This window comes from Anopheles marshallii, chromosome 3, assembly GCF_943734725.1.
Source record: "Anopheles marshallii chromosome 3, idAnoMarsDA_429_01, whole genome shotgun sequence".
NCBI classification, from domain to species: Eukaryota; Metazoa; Arthropoda; class Insecta; order Diptera; family Culicidae; genus Anopheles; species Anopheles marshallii.
This window is the reverse complement of record NC_071327.1, coordinates 20,239,811-20,260,969: the sequence shown is the minus strand read 5'-3', so window position 1 is coordinate 20,260,969 and position 21,159 is coordinate 20,239,811. Positions and strand designations below refer to the sequence as shown.

Sequence of the window (21,159 nt, the reverse complement as noted above, 5' to 3'; positions counted from 1 at the left end):
ATAAATGCAAATGTGTTCAAAACGTCCGATGTTGCCTTGTCCTGATAAAGGATAATATTAGCGAGTAATCAGTGTAAAACATTTTATTCTTATCAATTCCACCATGCTAACTGTGTGATTTTTCTTTGCAGAAACTCGCACAACGTATCGAACGGCCACAATAACCTTAAAGCGGTAACATGGAGAACGAGCTTTGTCCGGGGTTATTGCAGCGGATATCCGGCACACTCGAAGGTCCTGCTACCGGCGCTGTCCCCCACGATGGAGCTCGGCACTATTGTCAGCTGGGAGAAGAAGGAAGGCGACAAGCTGAATGAAGGTTTGTTTTTGTTTACGTAGTAGTAAACGATGCACATACGAGCACGGCGTGTTGTTCTTTGCTCCTTATGACCTTGCTGACATTGGCAGCACAGCATGGGTCTTCCTCGCTCGAACGACCTTATCGCATGATCCGCACGATCCACTTGAAAGCCCTGCTATCAGCGCTTCATAGCAAGAAGAGTTTGTTTAATGTCTAATGACGCTTTTCCCTATGTTTTCTTGTGAACGTTGTAGGTGATTTATTGGCGGAAATCGAAACCGACAAAGCGACCATGGGCTTCGAAACGCCCGAGGAAGGCTATCTGGCGAAAATCCTAGTAGCGGCCGGCCAGAAAGACGTCCCAATCGGCAAGCTCGTCTGTATTATTGTGGAGAACGAAGCGGACGTAGCTGCATTCAAGGATTACAAGGATACGGGTGCTGCACCGGCGAAACCGGCTGCCGCCCCAGCACCTTCGGCCCCAGCTGCCGCACCACCAGCACCTACCCCACCGCCAGTGTCTGCCCCACCGCCACCAGCGGCTGCCGCACCGCAACCCATGACGGCTGTGGAACAGCGTGGACCTCGTGTGTATGCCAGCCCGATGGCCAAAAAGCTTGCCGAGCAGCAACGTTTGCGACTGGACGGTACGTTCTCATGTCATTAAGCTTCTTAATGCGAGAAGAAAAGAACAAAATTCATGACTAACGCGCGCATGCACTTGGTTCGTTTTCCATTTTCCGGTTTTTATCCCCTTCAAAAAAAAAGGTAAAGGATCCGGGTTGTTTGGTTCACTAACGTCTAAGGATCTTGCAGGTATGCAAGCGGCCGGAGCTGCTCCGACGGCCGGTGCACCTGCTGGGGCGGTTTCCATCCCGGCCGGAGCTGCCTTCGTTGACATCCCGGTGTCGAACATACGGGGCGTGATCGCGAAGCGGCTGCTCGAATCGAAGACCACCATACCGCACTACTACCTGACGGTGGATGTAAATATGGATCAGGTTACGAAGTTACGGGCACGCTTCAACAAGCAGCTGGAAAAGGAAGGCACCAAACTGTCGATCAATGATTTCATCATCAAAGCGGCGGCCATGGCATGTAAAAAGGTGCCGGAAGCCAACTCGGCCTGGATGGATACGGTGATCCGACAGTTCGATTCGGTCGACGTGTCTGTGGCCGTATCGACGGACCGGGGATTAATTACCCCGATCGTGTTCTCGGCCGATCGGAAAGGAATTGCCGACATTAGCAAGGATGTAAAGAATCTGGCAGCGAAGGCACGTGAAGGCAAGCTGCAACCGCAGGAGTTCCAGGGCGGTACGTTCAGCGTGTCGAACCTGGGCATGTTCGGCGTGACCCATTTCTGCGCCATCATCAACCCACCACAGTCGTGCATTCTGGCTGTCGGCGGCACTCAGAAGCGTCTCGTACCTGATAAGGACTCGGAAGCTGGGTAATGTCCCGGTGGGTTGGTAATATAGATTTTGTACTGATCTTGCCATTCTCCCAATTTTGTACAGCTTCAAGGAAAGTGACTATGTTGCGGTAACGCTTAGCTGTGACCACCGTACGGTCGATGGTGCCGTCGGTGCCCGCTGGTTGCAGTACTTCCGCCAGTTCCTGGAAGATCCCAACTCGATGTTGCTGTAAGGTGTTGTAAAAAAAAAAGTCTTCTTCGATGGTAAGTCTTCAAAATTTCGAAGTTTTCTTCGAAGTGCTGTTAAATATGACCATAACATCACTCATCAAAACTTCCCTTTATTGTAGAACTGCTTGCAGAATAAACGAAACGAAAGTCCGTCACTTTGGGGTGCTAGCAGTGAAAAACATGATTGGGGGGTAAAGGAAAGAGTAGAAATATTAACTAATAGTAGTAGCCGCAAAAAAGGGTCAGTATGGAATAGTATTGATGCTTTAGTTGCATAATTACTGTGCACTGTTTGCGTACAAACGCCATCTCATTTCGTCCTAAAAGGGGCACCCCTAGTGTCCTACCGATATATAGTACACAGCACGCAAAGGAGAACATCGGCCAACGGATGGTTCGAGTGGCACTCTGGACTGATTTCCCTCCCTGTATATCATGGATTTCCCCCCTCCCAAAAAAAGTACACATGTACCAAAATAGTTCATAGTTCCATACGCGAGATTAACGAGCCAATGCAACGCAAGGACACTTTTAGCTGTAAATGCTGCCGAAAGCTAACCGGATTACCTGTTCATAGTGTAGACCATTGAGAGATGGTTTTGAAACCCCGTTGTACAACAGCTGGTAGCTGGATCGATTCATCACATAGTGGGGAGGGAGATAAAAACCACACGCAAGGGAAATGAAACCGTACAATAATAGCATCACGATCTCTCAGATATGCTCAGACCATCTGGCAAAAGCCATAGGGGAAGCCAACAAAACTGCAAACACAAAATCATCATCATCTTTCCTATCGCTACTCTTCCTTCAATTCGGCATTCAATCGGCCAGAAAGCCCCCGTGGAGCTGAAAATCTTCCCATTAAAGAGCTAAACAAAACTAACTAAACACACGCGTCTAGTAAAGAGAGGGAGAGAGAGAGAGAACCAGTGTGTTTCGTGACACGCATCCACACAAAAACGAAAAGACATCGCATCCACCAACCAGCCATCAACTGTGTAGGAAAGAGGAAAAAAAAGAACACTTAGACGAAACTGGTCAAATTTGAGGATTTGCTTGTTGAACAAGATCTTATTGTATAGTTTGTTTTATGCGCTATTATTATTTTTAAACATCGAGGAATAAATCAAATTTATTTATTGGTTACCCGTTGGTTCATCTCACGCACGCACTCTTTGGTTTCGGCCTATGTGTCTTTGGTTGGTGTTGCACAATTTCTATTTAAAGTGCGAGTAGTTTCGTCACGGACAGAGAAAAAGGTGTCGAGGTGACGAAAACAATGCGCGATAACCCCACAATAGCCATACTTCTGTTTGAACCTACACGTAAATGGAATCTGCAAGAAATTGTTTGTGATCGTTTGAAACGGAGAATCAAATTTAAGTTACTATCAAACTCAACGTGGCAGCGTGTAAAATGTACTACGAAATGTATGATATAGGATCAAATACAGTACCATTTGGAGCTTATTACCGGAACTTCTAATAATTGTTTCCTCCAGTATGAACGGAATTGTTTCAGTAAATTGTGGTATAAGATTCGGATTACTGTTAAACTATTACACTGAGGAACTATTCGTTGACTAAAAATTAATTGCAATGACATTAATGAATTGCAATAATAATATCAATCTTTTGCTTGTTTACCGCTACCAGTGCGTCATAGAGAGACGTGTTATTTTATGTGATAATTTGTACAGTTTCAGCAACTACGGTAAGCTCAACCCGGAACGTTCTAATTAATCGATCACGTCAAAATCCATCTCGCAGCATCCACGCACGTTCAGCGTATCCAGGTTCGTGCCAGGAATGTGGAACAACATCCGAATGCGATAAGTGCCCTTGCCCATCGCGATGTATTGCTCCAAATACTTGATCTTAAGTACGGCGGCATCCAGATTGTATCGACCCTGTTGGAGAAGAAATACTTATAGCTACTCAATTGTCACACCAAACAAGAGTAAACACGATTAACTCACGGTTAATCTTCCACAGCGGTCACCGTTGGTCATGGAGTTGGCGATGAAAAACCATGGTCCATTGTCGTCCGTATGGAAACGATCACAGTGCATCGGTTCGATGTATTCCTTCGGGTTGTCGAGACAAATTACGGAAGTTTGTTGCTCGCACTGGTACGTGGTAATGATCAGCTCCCACGCGATTTCGTCCGACGATTGCCGGACTTCATATTCCGCGTGGAGCGTATCACAGACGCCCTCGGCATCGCGATCGAATCGTACCGTTTCCAACGATATGGGCATTTCGTCGTACGGTAGCTTTACATCTTGGCAGTTGGAAAACATCGTCATGTTGACTCGCTGATGTGAGAAATTTTGGGGAATTACTTTGCCTGTGTAGAGCTGCTGAAACCGAGCACCATACTTACTAATCCGTAGACGAATTCAACTACGACACAGACAAGAAGCACACAGTAAAGGTTCCGTTCGGTGGACATTTTCAATCTGGGGCTAACGATTCAAGTCGCCAAACTCTAAACCGACATTGAGGTATGGTGCAATGTGGGCTATCGCTTTATAGCAATGAATCGTTTCATTGCCAACGGGTTTGAAACAAACATTCCATGGAATTCTGTACATCCGAATGGATATAGTCATTATTATGACTATGCAAAATTGAAACTTCGATCGACGCGATCGAGATGCATCGGGTTGAGTATGTATAGAGCTGTAATTTATGCACAAATTAGGGGCCCCTTCTCAAACATAAATTGAGCTAGGGCAGAGCAACTATCGTTGATGAATACATTAACAACGTAATTGATTAGAAACCATACGTAAGTACCATCTATTGCACGTATCTGGAATTTCTCCGATACTTGCGTTAGTGGTACTAACCAATGGTAACGCTTTTTGCAGTGTGCAGAAGAAATGCATGCTTTGTTAAATTTGCTCGCACGCATTGTGGTATAGTATTTTCACCGGGCAGCTCACAAACGTCCCACGGTGGCATTTCACATGACATTTAGGTAAACAAACATAATTTCTCCAACGCTGTTGTTGTTTGCATATCTTCTGCTCATAAAAACCAGCAGGTGGCAGCCGCCGTGGTCGAAATCCTCGAAAAGGAACAGTTATTCTCTAAATATGAAACAGTCAATTTACGGTTTATCTCTCCGTCCGTCCAGTTATATCGTGTTTCGCAAAGCAAAAAAGCCACCTTTGTGAGAGACTTTGATCCCGATGGGGATTCATTCGACCCCGTGTATTGACCAATGCTATCTGCTGATATCTATCGCTAGTTTTATCGTCACCGGTGTAATCCGTGCCTGGGAACATAATTTTCGACAGCGTTACGCAAGCGACGACGCACATTTTGGAGTGTTGGTATAGTGCCAACCGGGTCGTCCCCACGGCTCCGCAAACTTCTAAATCATGGTTCGGGATCGAACAGATAGATAAATCTAACCTCCCCGTTATCTTATCGTAAAGCCGCTGGGTGGTGCTGTATTTATTTCGGCTTGCCGGCTCCCCACATCCTTTTATCCGAGCCGGCCGGAAAAAAATGACGAAAGGCAAGAAAAATTACCGCCAGCCAACGGTCCCGGCCCAGTATGGTAGGGACTGCAGCCGATAGCGTTTGCCGCACGCGCGATGGATACGGTGCTCCGAGTTGGTCGTCTAAATGGGTCAGCGGTGGAACAACAGTGGAACTCCCTGCTAGACGTAATCGGTACGGAATAACTCGGTAATAAGCATGACTGGTTAAAAGGGCAAGTCATTGAGGCGCTAATCTTACGTTTATTGCATTTAGGTGACGATCCCGATATTCTCTATACATGGGGGCTTACCATATACGTGCATGCCTTTTTCTGGATCGTGGGTGGTTTGTTTGTGCTGATGGATATCACCAACAGGCCGGCGTTTTTGCGTAGATACAAAACGCAACCCGGCAAAAATGAACCGATCGAATCGCACGATCTGTGGCGGGTGATGAAGACGATCTTGTTCAATCAAACTGTGATTGGTATCCCATTAACGTTTGCCGGCTACCATGGAACAATCCGTGGTTCGGTGCCGGACGTACGCACGCTACCGTCGGTGGGTGTGATCTTGCGCGATCTGGTCGTGTGTGTCATCTTTGCCGAGATTGGGTTTTACTACGTGCATCGATTCTTGCACCTCAAGCCACTGTACAAGCTGGTCCATAAAAAGCACCACGAATGGACGGCACCGTTCGCTTGGACCGCTATGTACTGCCATCCGATCGAGCACATCATCAGCAACATGATCCCGCCAATGATCGGCATACAGCTCATGAAGGCGCACATCTTCACCACCGCCATCTGGTTTCCGTTGGTAATCTTTAACACGATCCGGGATCATTGTGGCTACCATTTGCCGTTCTTTCCAAGCTCCGAGTACCACGATTACCATCACGCTAAGTATGAATCATCAAGTAACACCGATGCCTTTTTATTGCACAGCTCATATGTATGTTTACAGATTTACTGAGTGCTTTGGAACGTTCGGGTATCTCGATTGGTTGCACGGGACGGACACAAAATTCCGGAAGTCGAAGCAACACCAGCGGCATCGTACACTTTGGGGCATTAAATCGGCCCGAGAGTTGTATCCGGACAGTTAGTCCGGAGTCACATGCCGTGGACAATACCTCGTACTAAAACATCCATCGTGCTTTCGTCTTTCTAGCTGTTTCATTTAAATATAAACCCATGTATTCAATAAAACCGTTTGGAGGCTCTTCAGCCAATACGAAGAGACCAAGGAAACATAGAAACAATTTGGCATATCCTTTTTCTACTCATCTGCTAAGCTTTTACCATTGATAAACTCAACACATAATTCATGCAACATCGAAAAACATATGGAATGCGAAGCAGAAATTCAAACGCAATCGGCAACAGAAAAAAACGAACTAGTAAAGCTGAAGAGTTCTTATCTCCCGGTATCCCTTAATCATCGTTTAAGGCATTTTAAATTAAATCAAAGCTTTTGGAATGGGAAAAAAAGAAATAAAACGAACAAAACCAAATTAAAAAACGGGTTTTCACGTACACCCACTTGACAGTGGACTGGTTTGCAACTGTCAATCTGCTATACTTTGGTCTAGACTGCCCGTTTCGGTGCACTTTGGCCAAATATGTCAAAATGTCTAAATCTAGTGATTTTTAGAAAAAAGGAAAAGAAAACTGATTTCTACTCCATTGTGTAGATTTTCACACCGACTATCTTTGTTTTTCGACAAAAAAAACGATTCACTCTGCGTACGATCAGAATTACTGCCATAAGTTCTTTTTTCTTCATTCTGCACTTGTAGGCTACGCAAGCGTACGCACGATCCTTGGAACAAACGTGAAAACGTATCGCGTTCACCGTGGCTCAAAACTACAAAAAGAAGGAGGATTACACGAAGTTGAAACGTCCTTCTGGACAACTCGGATTTGTGGTATTGTGGCCACGTCCGCGGCGATCAGGGACTGCAGCGATATCCTTGCTGCATTACGTAAGCAGCGATCTGGTGCGGCGAATCAACTATCGAGGCCTTTAAGCGATAACATCCCGCAACCGCCGTATGTGAAAGTTCTGTTCCACAGACAAAACGCTTCCAATCCGTGGAATGTTAGGTTTATGAAAGCGCTGGGAAACATTGCAGCAGCACGTTAAGTGGATATAGCGTGGAAGCATTTCTCAGCAACAAACAGCAAAAGGAGGCATTTGTTGGCGTGGTTGTTGGCCTACGCAATTTGTTAGCACAGGTGACATCCGTCAAACGAGGCAGGAAGATTGGTCTGCGGACGAAGCGGTTGTGGTACGACCACACGGAACGAGCGCATCGTCACTTGCACACGCTAGCGCCTCGCCATGGATAACGATGGATTATCGAACGAGCAGACGGAGAAGGTCCTACAGTTTCAGGACATTACCGGGCTGGATGATATGAACGTTTGCCGCGACATTCTGATACGTCACCAGTGGGACCTGGAAGTCGCGTTTCAGGAGCATCTAAACATACGTGAAGGTCGGCCGTCCGCGTATGCGACGGAATCCCGTGCTCCCGCCGTCATAAACGATCGTTTTCTGCAGCATGTGTTCTCTAGCGCACGGTTAAGTCCGGCACGCGAACCGAGTGGTGTCGGTGGCATCATACGATACGTGTTCAACTACATGGTGAACTTCTGGTACAGTGCATTTTCCTCGTTTCTATCCACGATCATAGGGCTGTTCCGCGATCAGGAAAGCATTCCGGCCGATCCGCTCGGCGATGTGCTGAAGTTCATTCAGACGTACAACGAGAAGTACCCGGACCATCCCGTCTTCTACCAGGGCACCTATTCGCAGGCATTGAACGATGCGAAGAACGAGCTACGCTTTCTGCTAGTCTATCTGCATTCCGAGTCGACATCCGAGGCGGTCGCCTTCTGTCGCGGCGCAATGTCGAACCCGCAGGTGATCGAGTACGTCAACCGGCGGATGTTGTTCTGGGCGTGCGATATGGCATCACACGAAGGCAAACGGGTGGCCACCGCGATCAGTGTACGCACCCATCCGACCCTGCTGATCATTGGGATGCGCGCCAACAAGATGATCATTATGGGCCGGTTAGAAGGGGACTGCACGTCGGAGGAGCTTATACGCCGGATGGATACCGTCGTGAATGATAATGAGGTGTGGTTGAATCAGGCCAGGCAGGATAGACTGGAGCGGGATCTCACACAGACGCTGCGCCAGCAGCAGGACGAAGCGTACCAGCGTTCGTTACAGGCCGACCAGGAGAAGCAGCGCCGAAAGCAGCTGGAGCGGGAGGAGGCGATGCGCATCCAGGCAGCGATCGAGGCGGAACAGTTGGCCGAGCAGCAGCGAAAGGATGACATCGAACGGTTAAAGCTCGATCTGGCGGAACAAGTGCCTTCGGAACCGGAAGCAGGTGCGCCCGACACGATCAGCATAGTGTTCAAACTACCAAGCGGGTTGCGATTAGAGAGACGATTTCGAAATACTAACACAATGCAGGTAAGTGTACGTGAACCCGTGAGTTACCCCGCCGCTGCAACTGTACACCATCGTTCTCGGATGTTTCTATCGCCCGACAGGATATTTACAACTTTATTTTCTGTCATCCGGATGCACCCGATTCGTTCGAAATAACGACAAACTTCCCGAAGCGTGTACTGGATTGTTCGGGCGACGAGCCAGGCCAGACGCTGCTGCTATCCGGATTGAAGAATCGCGAAGTACTGTTCGTCGCCGATCTGGAGGCGTAGTGTGAATGGGCGGCGTTGGTCACAAGTACTGCTGCTGCACCCCGGATTGGCGCGATTTTGCTTTGAATGGAATATTTGCTAACGCACTGCCGCACGGTGGCTAAGAAATGGACATTCTCGATCGATTCTTACATAGATTTGACTGAAGCAGATCAACTAGTTCCGAGTTTCACGCGTAGTCAGTGGTGGTTCAACTGCATAACTGCATCTACAAAAAATATAACTTGTAGTCCCAGCGTGAATTCGTTTCGTCGTTTCATTTCTCTATTTCAGTGCTGGTGTTCCCTGCAATCTTGATTGAGATTTTAATGCGACGAAAAAATGACCACCCATTGGCTCGAAACGGCAGTGCAAGAACGTTCCAAATGGTGGTAGTGTACTTGTGAATACTTATTTGTTGCTTGCATGAAAATCTTAATACTGTACATTCAGTTAAAATGCAGAAGAATAGTCTCTATTGAAATGTTCTATCCACGGAGGATCTCTGTGGCGAGAACGTGCATGTAAACGAGCGGCAAATAAAACTGTTTTACTTCTATTTTACAATGTAACCACTTGGCAGTATACTTTAAATTGTTTGATTAATTCCCTCTCTTTATTTGTTACATATTGTGTACGAATTAAATAAAATCACTTATCAGTACGGAAGCTGTATAGCTGTATGACGTGGTTATGACGATTAATAAAAAGAATAAAAATACACGACACATTAACATTACTTTCAACTAGCTTAATACTTCATGGCCGATCTCCTCACGTACTGTAAATTAGACCGTGTTCGTGAATTCGTTGATTAACCACTGGGCAGTTGCGTACGTTCATTAGAAGTTGTTCCATTTTCCCCCTACGGGTACAACTAATCTTCAGTCTTAAATGCACTTGCGCTGAGAGCATCTGGAATCACTTAAATCAACACGTCATTCGTGCTGTTGATGTTAATTGGAGGTAGATAGATTGATCGTATTTGCGCCCGCAGTCTGGCAATGTCGACGTCCTCTCGCTCAAACTCCCGAATGATCTGCTCGAACTGAACCAGACCCTCGCGACTCCCGGGGAATCCGTAATCCTTTATGACTTCGATCTGGATCTGCATCACCAGCGGGAACACGTTCTGCATCATCTTGATCATCTCCTTGCCCGAGTTGGCTTTGGCTTCGGCGAGTTTCTTTGAGTTTTCCGACTGGTTTACCGTCTTCAGTATATCGACCAGTATCGTTTTACCGGTTTCGGCATTAAAGTTCGACAGGTAGGACATGGTGTGCAATCGGATACGGTAGAATTTTGGGAGATTTGTTATCTAGTTTTCTGCACCGCACACAAAACAATTGCAAACAAAACAATCCGAGCGTTGTTGTTTGGAAAAGCCAACTGTCATGAAGGCCGTGTGCCCAGATTCCTCGCAATGCAAGAAAAGGATGATTTTCAATTTATTTTTAAAATAACCCCTAAAGAGCTTCTTGTTTGTAAATTCAATACCAAAATGGGATAATTTTCTCGATTAAACAGTATGCAAATAAAAAAATTCTCGTATTGCATATTCGTTTTGATTTTTTTCACCAACAACCACAAATATGGCAGCACTGCCAACGCACATTTGTCAGCTGATTGCAAAACATTGCGATTTCGGTTGCGGCGGATCGATTGCGCAAAAATGAAACGCGCCCAACAACAATCTCGTTTTCGTGTGTTTCTGTATTGAATTAGCATCGGAATTCGGCACAAACCAGAACCATGATGCTCTCATCGCCGTCGACAAGGGCAGCTGCAAGGATGGGTGTGAAGCTACTAGCAAGAGTCGTCCCTTGCCGTCTCACGGATCCGTTCAACCCGTGCTACAGTGGCAACGCTGGTTCAGCAATCGCACCCACTCCATTCCCGGCAACCGTTCGCGGGACGCAGGAGAAATGGATGCAACGGTTCCAGTTGGAAAGCATTCCCGAGCCGGAAACGTCCATTGTAAACATAATAGCACACGTGCTCGAACTGTCCGCACCATCCGAGGTAGGAAACCAACAGGACGCCCCGCTGAACGAGGCACAGATGGCCAAAATAGAGGAACTTTGCGAGTGCCGGTTAGCACGCATGCCAATACAGTATATAATCCGCGAGTGGGATTTCCGTGATCTCACGCTCAAGATGATCCCGCCCGTGTTTATACCGCGCCCGGAAACGGAAGAATTGGTGGAGCTGATATTGCAGCAGATGGATAATCAGCAGGAAACGCTCTTCCTGGAGATTGGATGCGGTACGGGTGCGATAAGCCTTTCGCTTCTGAAGCATGCCCCGAAGGTAAGTTTGCTGTTGTTTCTTGCAACCAATTTGCTGATTCTCCTGTTCGGTGTGTAACACACAGGCTTCTGCGATAGCCATTGACCAGAGCCGAATAGCCTGCGAGCTGACGCGCGAGAACGCCGAATCGGTCGGACTGATGGAACGGTTGCGAATATTTAAGCACAAAATGGTGGAAGATTTGCCGCAGGAGCTACATGGTCAGCAGTTTGACATGATCGTCAGTAACCCGCCGTACGTGCCCTCGGTGTTGCTTCCTTCGCTCGATCCGGAGGTTAAAATTTACGAAGATTTGCGTGCACTGGACGGCGGTAATGATGGGTTGACTGTGATAAAAGCCATACTACGGATAGCGGGCCGATACCTTCGACAGGACGGAGTCCTGTGGCTGGAGGTGGACAGCACACATCCACCGGTTATAGAAGAGTTTCTGGCAAAAAATGGCGAACTGATGGGACTACGATTCATGGCATCGTATAAGGATCTGTTTCAGAAGGATCGGTTCGTGGAGATTGTTAAGCTATAAGTGAAGGCATTTGTTACGGCGTGTAGCTAGAAAGGACTATCCCATGCGGATACCAAAAGAGTTAGCGAGTAGAGCAACTATTAAGAAATAATTACGCTAGTTAATATCCCTGTAGACAACAAACGAACACGATAAAGCATGGTGTACCGGCAGCTTAGCTCTCTCTTTCTCTCTGTGGGCAGCCTATTTGTAACTGCCTTCTTCCATCGTTCTTTATTCGCGCAAAAACACCCAGAATTACATTACAGTAACCGACCCTTACAACCCTTTTCGGCACAGGTACAGTTCAGCACCTTGCCACTGACAGAGCCCACATCGTAATTGTAGTTCCACGTTAGTTCCGTGCCAGCTTTAATATTTTTAGAGGCAAAAAAAGCCACCCAAGGGAACCGCAAATCGTGCGTATCGACGAACACGTTCTGCACGAAGAGATTGGGAACACACGAATGCTTTTAGGGGTTGCAACAAGAGAGAAAAAACAAAACGGTCAAAATTAATCTCTTATCTAATAATGGTAAGACAAGCGAATTTACTTACGTTAAAGTATCGACCAAGGTTACCCGACTTCTTTGCGTCCATTATGAAGACATCGTCCTTGTCGCCGTACAGCCGACGGAATAACAACCCCGCATTAGGCCTTGAATTGTCTTCGGGTTTCATTTCGGGATTGGGTATCAGACTAACGCACTCTTGTTCTGCAATCATAGAGCAAATAGACACAGACGTAGAATACGGATTCAACAATAATATAAAGCAATAATACACAGTTACACTCAACATCAGCAATACTGTTTTGCCTGTTTTGGCTTAACTTACCATCATTCATACCGATGATGGGCTCCTTTTCCTTTGTAGCAGGCGCACTAGGCCTTTCCGTCGTGCTGGCCCTTTTGGACTGTGCCCGTGTTTTTACGGCCGTAGCACTCGGTAACGTTTTGGAGGTGTATTCCTCATCGGAGTCCTGCGCCGAGGTAAACTTTTCCTTCTCCAGCTCTATCTCCCACTCGTCCGACGGTGTTGCATCCCGCTCATTATCCGATTGGTACGCATCCGATTCGTATTGGTCTTTCGTCTTCAACGCTGTTTCGATGTAATCCAGATCGGCAAAGTACTCGTCGCCCGTTTTGCTTTCGCTTAGTTCGCATATCTTTATACTGGCCTCCTCGGTCAACAAATGGCCCGCGTAAATGCAGATGAAGCTACCCATCGGCACATCGTTAATGGACCGGATGCCCCAACCCTTGTTGTGTGTGTTGAACACCTGCAGCTTCGTCTGGAGCGAATTCTGCACGACACGGTTCAAACATTTGTCCTTCTTGCACTTGCACTGTGCATTACATTCGTAAACGCCCGTATGGATTTGGTCAAACAATCGCTTGTACACGTAGCCCACGTTGTTGATGTCCACGTCTGGATTGGTGTACCGGACGCCCGCTATTGTCAGCTGCCAGCACTGACACTTGCTCTTGTCCAAACAATCGTCTTCACAGTCGCACCCGCAAAGGAACTCCTTGTCCAGGTTGAGGTTCACACCCTCGGTCGGAATGCGTTCGGTCGAGTATTCGCACGGTGGTGGCTGCATGTTTTCGTAGTTGTTCACACAGTGCACGGGCATAAGTTCTGCCCCGAACGAGAGATCCTTGCATTCGAACAGGAAGTTTTGCGCACTGAACGTCGCAAGCACAAGCATTTCCGCTTCGAAATCGAAGTGCTCCACGTTAAGGGCACAGTTTGTCAGTCTCAGATAGCGATGCACTTCCTGCATATCGCGCAAACGACGACCACACGGTGCACGGTACATAATCACTGTGCCGGACTTTTTCACTCCTCGGATATAGCAGAAATGACGCTCCCAGCCCGTGACCAGTGGTCTGGCCAGCAAGTTGTACGTATGTAGGTTGGAGGGCATTTTGTACAGACAGTGTGGGCCGCACGTGTGTGGCACGAATTTCTGTGGGCCACGATACTTGTTCGTATTATAGTGGACCGTTTTGCCATGGCTTCGACCTTTGTCCAAATCGATGTAAATCGGTTTTTGGTTCAGGGAAATGACGCTCGGGGCGGTAATGTTGATACTGTTGACGTTACTGTTGGCGTTTTTGCTAACATTGATACGCTGCACAGTGCTCTTTCTAGCGGTCGGGCGATTTTGCGTGCCCTGCTCATCGGTTTTCACACCGGGCGGTGATTTTTGTTCTGCTGGTTGCTCATTTGCATCGTCCTCGATCGTAATATACTCGATGGAAGGTTCGTTTCGTCGCTGGAACTGTGAAAACCTGTTGTTTGGCGTACCTGTCGTGTACAGCGGACCAAGCCGCTTCGAACCACGATAAATCCACTCGTATTTGTCCAGGTCCTGAAAGTACAATCGAAACAGGCTACTATCCGTTTCGGTCACTTTGCCTTGCAACCATTCTCTATCCCTTTCGACCATCATGCGCTGGCCGCACTGGGCCTGAACCATCGGTCGCAACGAACCGCACGTTTGCATGTAGTTGCGGATGAACTCTCGCGAGTGTGGATGCACATCGTCCCAGATGTTTTTCGACTGTTCGCACACGACTCGTACATCCGTCAGCGATGCGTACAGTGTATGGCCAAAGTCGAAGATGATGAGGTACCGGAATTTATTGTAAGCACTGACCGATTCCAGCACCGTGCCTGCATAGAACGTGCCACTCGGTTCCTTACCCACGGTTGAGCAAACCTTGGCAATAATGCGTGTACCAAGCTTTAGCTTTACCTGTGGTGCAACAGTGTAAGCGAGGTGCCTCGTCGACAGTACGGACTTTTTCATCTGGCCTGCGAGGAACCGTACCGTGCACTGCAATGGAAAGAAATTGATTGGTGAAATTTTCCGTAGAAGCGTTGGCATTCGTACGTACAACTTGATTTTCAGACACATCCACGACTTTACACTTCATCCAGCTGCCCAGTATCGTGGAGTAGACGCCGTAATATGTTTCATTAACTTTGACCGGCTCTCTGATAAGAACCGTTCCGTTGGTGTTCAGCATACGCAGCAACCGGTCGTAAGCGACAAACTCACTAATCACATCATCCTCGATGATGAGCTCGGGCGTATCGATCTTGGTCGTTCTAACGCTATATATATTTTCATGTATCGATTGTAGTGTCGCCTTCAATGTTTTGAGCTGTGCCTCGATGCGATGCGATGTCTCTGTGGACAGTATTTAGAAGAAACAAAATGTAACTCGTTTACTAGGCATTGTAACCTATATGATCTCACCTTCATTTTCCTGAGCTTCTCGAAGCATGTCCCCATTGTACAATGTCACCTGGTTAGCGCCGTACTTTTCCCACAGCGATTCAACAATATCGTCCAGATCCGTGTTGATCAAAGCAATGACATCTGCTGGCAATGCTGGTTCGAGCTCTGGAAACATAAATCTGCGTGAAAAAGGACTCGGTGGAAATATTTGGCTAATGGTTACTGTTTGGCATCGATTCAGTTGGTTCGTTGCTTTCGTCTTCATCGCTGCTATCCAACACCGTGTGTACCTCTTCCGCCTGGTCTTGCAGAATTTTCTTTGCGTACAGAGATTCTTCTTTTACTAGCGATGCGCACAGAGACTTATTATACACAGATAGGAAAACAAAATTGTTGAAGCATTTCCAAACATTACGCCATGCCTGAAGTTTCTTACCTCGAAGTGAACAATAGAAAAGTCATAGCAATCGAGACATATGAGTTTCAGCTGATAGCTCGGTGGGATTTTATACAGGGTCTGCGCAAATACCGGTGCATCGTATAGTTCCGAAAGCTTTTTTCCACATGTCATATTGGCACACTTTTGGGCACGCTGTTTGATGTTTAGCTGCTCTTGTTCATCCTCATTTTTATAAGAAAACACCGTCTCCTGTGTTTCACGGCTAGATTCAACAGCAGTGTCAGTTGTGGTTTCCTTTTTGTCTACTTCTAATATGGCTGTTTTCTCATATTCCATTAACTCTAGTTTTTGCTCCGACTGTGGATCGGTATGTTGGCGATCTGAAACACATGAAAGAAAATGTCAGAAGCAAAATCTAGCTTGAAGATTTATTTTGCATGTACCTTGCTCTTCGACGTTTTTCGCGATTTCCTTCAATCCGATATCTTCATTTTCCACTGTTTCGGTCTGGTTTGTAACATCCATCTCCATTGGAGTTGCCGTAGCAGACAAGCTTTCAGCGGATCTCTCACCGCAAACTTCAATAGTTTCCTTCTCCTCATCATCTAGGCATATGATATCGGACTCTATTGCGGATTCATTGTTCGTAACGCTGTCTGGAACCATTGGAACCATTGGAGCTTTGGAACCACTCTCCATGTTGCTCGGTACTGTAATGTTCAATTCAACTTAAGTAACAGTTTTCCGATCCAAAGAACAAACCCCCCCCCCCCCCCCCCATTTTTGGCTTTATTGGAGCTGTGAAGGGAGAACAGATTGGCATCAGCAGAAATATTTTACCTTTGTTCTCTGGTTCTTTCGCGCTAAGAGTGGAGGTAGGTACCTCCGGTTCAGTAACAGCATCCATCTCCTCGTCCGACTCGATCGAAATTATAGCCGAAGAATCTGTTTCCATAATTCTCGTCTTTTACGTCTACTTCCAACAATTCAACAAAACAAGTAAAGTAGATTCGTGAAACAATTTTGCTGGAATTTGCAAAAAAAATACTTCTCTGCCGCTGTATCGCCGCACGAATTAGCCAGCGTGCAATTTGCTTATGTTTCCATGTAAAACTGGTAATATTTTTCACTCACACAACGACACACCGTTTTGACAGTTGTGTGGCTTGTGCCGACTTTCGTCGATGTCGACTTTCAACCTATGTCGATCAAATCGACTGACAACTTTTATCGACTTATCGTTTTTTTATATTTTGATATGATATTTAAAATTAATGGAAACAAGTCTGTTGTCTAGTTAAACAACAATGAAATGCTTTGAAAGTAAGCGGCTCACAAAAAAAATCACAATTTCTATCAACCGGTCAGATGTGTTGTACGAATCTAAAAGTATGTGCCAATTCGTTTTTTCAAACAATATTTCAAAATGGCGAACTAAGAAAAAGGATAAGTAAATTTCTGAATTATCCTAAAAGCATGCATTATTTCCATGCGCTACTACTACAGCTTCAGGTTTGTATTATTATTGCAAAGGAACCGCATGCGATATGTTTATATTTGCATGGCAATACTTCGTACCAAGTGCGCATGGCAGCGGTTATAGATTTTTCTATGTCAAAACTGGTTCCCGTACGTGTCTTCAAATCTGCAACAAACTAACTTTCCCAAATTGTTGTCTTCCGGGAAAAAGCTGTTTTTCTCAGCCCAAAAAGAAAGCTTTTTGCGCATCCCGTGGTATCTAGATAGGAGAGGAAGACGCATCTCGTTTTGATGTTACTGTCCGTTATTCCAAAAATAAACAGGACCATCCTAACTAAGTTGCTCAGCTCTAACATTTGCTGCCTGTTAATGGTTTCGCTAAAACATTGACATCAAAGCAGCGCAATTTCGCATCACATTCGTGTTCGTTATGAAAGCGTACGGTTATTTGTTAAAGCAGGAGATTTACCAAATTATTTACGTGCAGGATGTGTAAGTAAGAATCGCTAATTACCAAGCCATTACCGAAAGCCGGTTACTACAGCATATGGGGATGGGTTTTGTCTTTGAAGCTTTTCGCAATATGAAGAATTTTTGGCTACCGTTACGAGGGTGTTCGATCCGAAGGTGCTCTTTCTTACCGTCATACCGATCGTAGCCGGTCTCAGCACGACCTTGTATTCCAAATTGCTGCTCAGTGTGCTTCTGACGGAGTACGCCAACACAATCGTCAAATGGTATGTTTCTACGCTGGCCGTAACATCCTTAAAAGGGGGATTTGGAAGTTGTTGATGATTGACTTCGTTTCTTTGCAGGATACTCGCAGAAGATCGCCCGTTCTGGTGGTTAAACGAGACGAAAGAGTTCTCCTCACTGAACCGTCCAAAAATTTATCAAAACGAGCTAACCTGTGAGCCAAGCCCAGGTAATCCGTCCGGTCATCTGATGACCTCCACAACCTATCTCTTTGTGATATTCTCGGTGCTAGAGGAATATTTCCAGTAAGTTGGCGCGTGTAGTGCCTTTGAACCGCTCGCTCACACCAGTACGCTCCTTACATTGCAGGAAATACGGAAGGTTCGCAAGGGTTTCGCTGCGAACCGCGTACTACAGCACATTGTTTTTCATCTCCATTTCACGGATGTATTTCGGATGCCACTTTCTGCACCAGTGCGTGTTCGGAATTCTCTTGGGAATTGTAATGAGCAAAGTGTGCCTTTCGCATCGGATGGAAAAATACATTGCGAAGCAATCGTGCAAGCGTAGGGTTGGATTCGTCATTTGCCTATGCTTGCTAGTGATATCCTTGTACTGGGCCCAAAAGCTGTTGGGAATCGATCCGCAATGGGCGGTAAAGATGGTGAGTTGATGGAAGATATCTTCAATTTACCCATTCAATATCCTTGTGGATCATCGTGAACTTTCCACTTCCACTGGTGTACTCAAAACAGGCCTTCAAATGGTGCGAAGATCCTTTCTATTTGAAGCCGACCACTACACTAGTGTTCAGCGCAATACGCCTTACAGGGTCATTATTCGCATTGGCTGTAGTAGGACCTGTTCTAAAGTAAGTTCAACTGCAATTCTAGTTCGACAAGGACATGTGGGAGGGAAAAAAACACGAAATTTGTTCAAAATCTATCGCATAATCTCATTTTCCTTTCCAGAGCTAAACCGCTAAATATGAAGCTCAGCATTCCGATGGTGTTTGCACTGATGGCGTTCGAGTGGATAGCGCTAGACTACGCGCCGCGTAACTATGGTGTGGTGGTGTACTTTTCGTCATGCTTCCTACTGTACTTCCTCTTCACCTACGCGTATCTTCGCTGGGTACCTGCACTTGCCGGGCAAGAGATACGCTTAGCACGGAGTGATAGAAAGTCTAAATCTAACTAACTACACTAGCGTAAAATACAAATGCAAACAAACAAACTATCAAGCGACTTTGCATTGACCGCCTGTAAGCTCGATAGAAAAAAAAAGCTTTTTTAAAGTGCTTTCCATTTACTTCATCCATCACATATCAACCAAGAGCAAAGTAGCAATAGGTAACAGATGTTTAGCTGGTCTGGAACTCGAACGGAAGCATACAAAGCAAGCAAATGGCACCGCCAACAACTAATAAGTCTACAATTGCCTCGCACAAAAAACACTAACACGGCTGCAATTTGTTCTCTAACTATACTGTACTCTCTAAAGAAGCATACAAAATTGTTTACCATGGTATTTTCCATAAAATATTCAAGTAATCGCTTGTTACAAATGTTCCATGTTTTGTTACCAATGTTCGTTAAAATATATCACATATAAATCAAATTTCTTGCCACCAAAGTACATGTTACAATACATCAATGTCAAAAAATCGAATATGATACGATCTTACCTTTCGGCAATAGTTCAAAATCGTTGTAAAACCACTTCCGCGTTCTATACGTTATACTCTCGCTTCTTTCGCATTATGTGTGCAGCGATACGCACGGGAAACCTTGAACATGACATGATTGCAACGAGTTTGAAGCCGAAACCAAAAGTTGTCCCGAAAGGTACCTTTCGTTCGGTGATCTCGGGCTCTAACCATTCGTTTATCTTTTGCCGAGTTTTGCATGGTACCATTCTTGACGTTACCTCATGCGGAATAGTTGTACGGCGCTGTTAGAATAGCACGCCTGTGTAGCAGAACATGGCAACACTACTGCTGTCAGCAGCGCAGCACCTTGTGGCCCCCTTTTTTTTGTTGTTGAAATTATGTATTACCGGGCGTCCGTTGGTTGGATCAGGTGCCTGCCTACGACGTTACCATCTGGCAGCACGATCACTTCCGACAGTTATGTTAGGTTCAATGGAGCAAACCCCAAAGGGAGGGCAGCAATGCGTTCTCCACAGCCTGCTGAAAACCGATGGAACTGGTTCCAGATTAGCCGTGTTTGAAGACCAAAGAATCCACTGGTACAGGTAGGTACACTACCCGTTGGACGCATACCCCAGAACCGGTTCACGCTGCTCGGCTAAGCCGTGTCCGTTTTGCTATGGGCGCGGGTAATCTGACCACTGCACTGAATGCACTGACCGCTTGCGATGGTTACCATGCAAGCCATAAATAAAATCAATGCCAATGTCTTACCCATTCGCTGCATAACGTGACGTACTTTGGAGCACTTCTGTTTTCCTAACCGCGTAAAACAAAGAACTAAAATTGGAACGACTTGCGCGAGATGGGGGAAAGAAAAACTCGGTTGAAAGTAAACTGGGGGTGTAAGGTATGCCTATGGTGCTTTAAAATTAATTTACGTTTTCACTCCATCCACGCCATTGCTCCACCCTATCGGGCCGAGGCCATCAGGAAAACGGAAGAAAGCCATAAATATGCGCGGTGACAAGCGAGCGACTTGCTGAGGTCAACTTGCAGAAGTTTCTAACACAGTGTACCGGCGCTTAATTATACGCTATAAAGATAAATCTAGTAAGCATGGCAAATGTTACCTCTCAACCACGTTCGGTGTTTCCATTTTTTAGTAGCTATATTCATGCGCGGAACAAAAACCAAACTTCCCGAGCAAGTATGGAGCAAAGTGTTCCTTTGCTAGTTTGTTTGCGAAATGCAGCTCGCCTCTGTTTTTCTACTCACAAAAGGCGAGTGGATTATCTCTTGGTCGGCTTTCAGGGTGCCAGTTATCCGGTAGCTATATCGTTTTATACCTCAATTATAGATACCACCTCGAATTATCTGGGGGTTGTTTATGGAGGCTAATAAAATCTGCACCGTATGTCACCTCGCGCCGATTGTGAAATCTTACTGGAACTGAACAGCTTTTGGGGGTGATCGATTATTTAGTTTGTTAGCGCAGTGGATTGCGGTTGGCAATCAAATTGCGTGGATTAAGCAGGGGAATTTATTGATTCTTGTCGCATTGATGAGTTGGTCTAAAGAGACTTTGAGCCATACGACTGCATTCGTTTCTTAGGACGTCCGGTGTCATTCTCATGACATGACCAGTCCAACGGAGCTTGGCGAGTCTAGGCCGTTGTACGATAGTGAGTT

At 46.1% G+C, this 21,159-nt stretch overlaps 8 protein-coding genes across 11 annotated transcripts; 5 read left to right on the top strand and 3 right to left on the bottom strand.

Annotated features, from left to right (window-relative positions):
* The first annotated feature begins 237 nt into the window (after nt 1-237).
* LOC128715909 (dihydrolipoyllysine-residue acetyltransferase component of pyruvate dehydrogenase complex, mitochondrial) lies at nt 238-1,956 on the top strand. Of its 4 annotated transcripts, none has more exons than XM_053810831.1 (4): nt 238-319; nt 556-869; nt 1,108-1,754; nt 1,822-1,956. In XM_053810831.1, the coding sequence occupies exons 1-4, from the start codon at nt 262-264 to the stop codon at nt 1,949-1,951; spliced, it is 1,149 nt and encodes a 382-aa protein (XP_053666806.1). In that variant the 5' UTR covers nt 238-261; the 3' UTR covers nt 1,952-1,956. The 4 variants fall into 4 exon arrangements, with proteins under 4 accessions (XP_053666806.1, XP_053666805.1, XP_053666804.1 ...); XM_053810830.1 differs by having other exon boundaries at nt 556-888; nt 1,070-1,754; XM_053810829.1 differs by having other exon boundaries at nt 556-948; nt 1,118-1,754.
* Nucleotides 1,957-3,690: 1,734 nt separating this feature from the next.
* LOC128714992 (uncharacterized) lies at nt 3,691-4,406 on the bottom strand. Its single transcript, XM_053809873.1, has 3 exons — nt 4,338-4,406; nt 3,931-4,269; nt 3,691-3,861 (listed from the first exon to the last, which is right to left on the bottom strand). Exons 1-3 carry the CDS (start codon nt 4,404-4,406, stop codon nt 3,691-3,693), a joined length of 579 nt encoding a protein of 192 aa, XP_053665848.1.
* Nucleotides 4,407-5,562: 1,156 nt separating this feature from the next.
* Nucleotides 5,563-6,556, top strand: LOC128714759 (fatty acid hydroxylase domain-containing protein 2-like). The gene is made up of 3 exons (XM_053809640.1): nt 5,563-5,641; nt 5,723-6,353; nt 6,415-6,556. The coding sequence occupies exons 1-3, from the start codon at nt 5,563-5,565 to the stop codon at nt 6,554-6,556; spliced, it is 852 nt and encodes a 283-aa protein (XP_053665615.1).
* Nucleotides 6,557-7,794: 1,238 nt separating this feature from the next.
* Nucleotides 7,795-9,194, top strand: LOC128713682 (FAS-associated factor 2). Its single transcript, XM_053808545.1, has 2 exons — nt 7,795-8,943; nt 9,024-9,194. The coding sequence occupies exons 1-2, from the start codon at nt 7,795-7,797 to the stop codon at nt 9,192-9,194; spliced, it is 1,320 nt and encodes a 439-aa protein (XP_053664520.1).
* Nucleotides 9,195-10,098: 904 nt separating this feature from the next.
* LOC128714017 (protein C10) lies at nt 10,099-10,449 on the bottom strand. Its single transcript, XM_053808893.1, has one exon. The coding sequence runs from the start codon at nt 10,447-10,449 to the stop codon at nt 10,099-10,101; it is 351 nt and encodes a 116-aa protein (XP_053664868.1).
* A 476-nt stretch (nt 10,450-10,925) lies between these two features.
* LOC128714542 (MTRF1L release factor glutamine methyltransferase) lies at nt 10,926-12,009 on the top strand. The gene is made up of 2 exons (XM_053809417.1): nt 10,926-11,483; nt 11,548-12,009. The coding sequence occupies exons 1-2, from the start codon at nt 10,926-10,928 to the stop codon at nt 12,007-12,009; spliced, it is 1,020 nt and encodes a 339-aa protein (XP_053665392.1).
* Nucleotides 12,010-12,251: 242 nt separating this feature from the next.
* On the bottom strand, nt 12,252-16,596 carry LOC128713389 (histone-lysine N-methyltransferase eggless). Its single transcript, XM_053808247.1, is given in 8 exon segments — nt 12,252-12,458; nt 12,547-12,704; nt 12,826-14,833; nt 14,895-15,190; nt 15,260-15,406; nt 15,465-15,603; nt 15,678-16,351; nt 16,482-16,596. Coding segments are annotated over 8 exon segments (3,744 nt in total).
* A 954-nt stretch (nt 16,597-17,550) lies between these two features.
* LOC128714176 (glucose-6-phosphatase catalytic subunit 1) lies at nt 17,551-19,016 on the top strand. Its single transcript, XM_053809052.1, has 6 exons — nt 17,551-17,612; nt 17,693-17,857; nt 17,936-18,121; nt 18,186-18,480; nt 18,572-18,687; nt 18,788-19,016. The coding sequence occupies exons 1-6, from the start codon at nt 17,551-17,553 to the stop codon at nt 19,014-19,016; spliced, it is 1,053 nt and encodes a 350-aa protein (XP_053665027.1).
* The last annotated feature ends 2,143 nt before the right edge of the window (nt 19,017-21,159 follow it).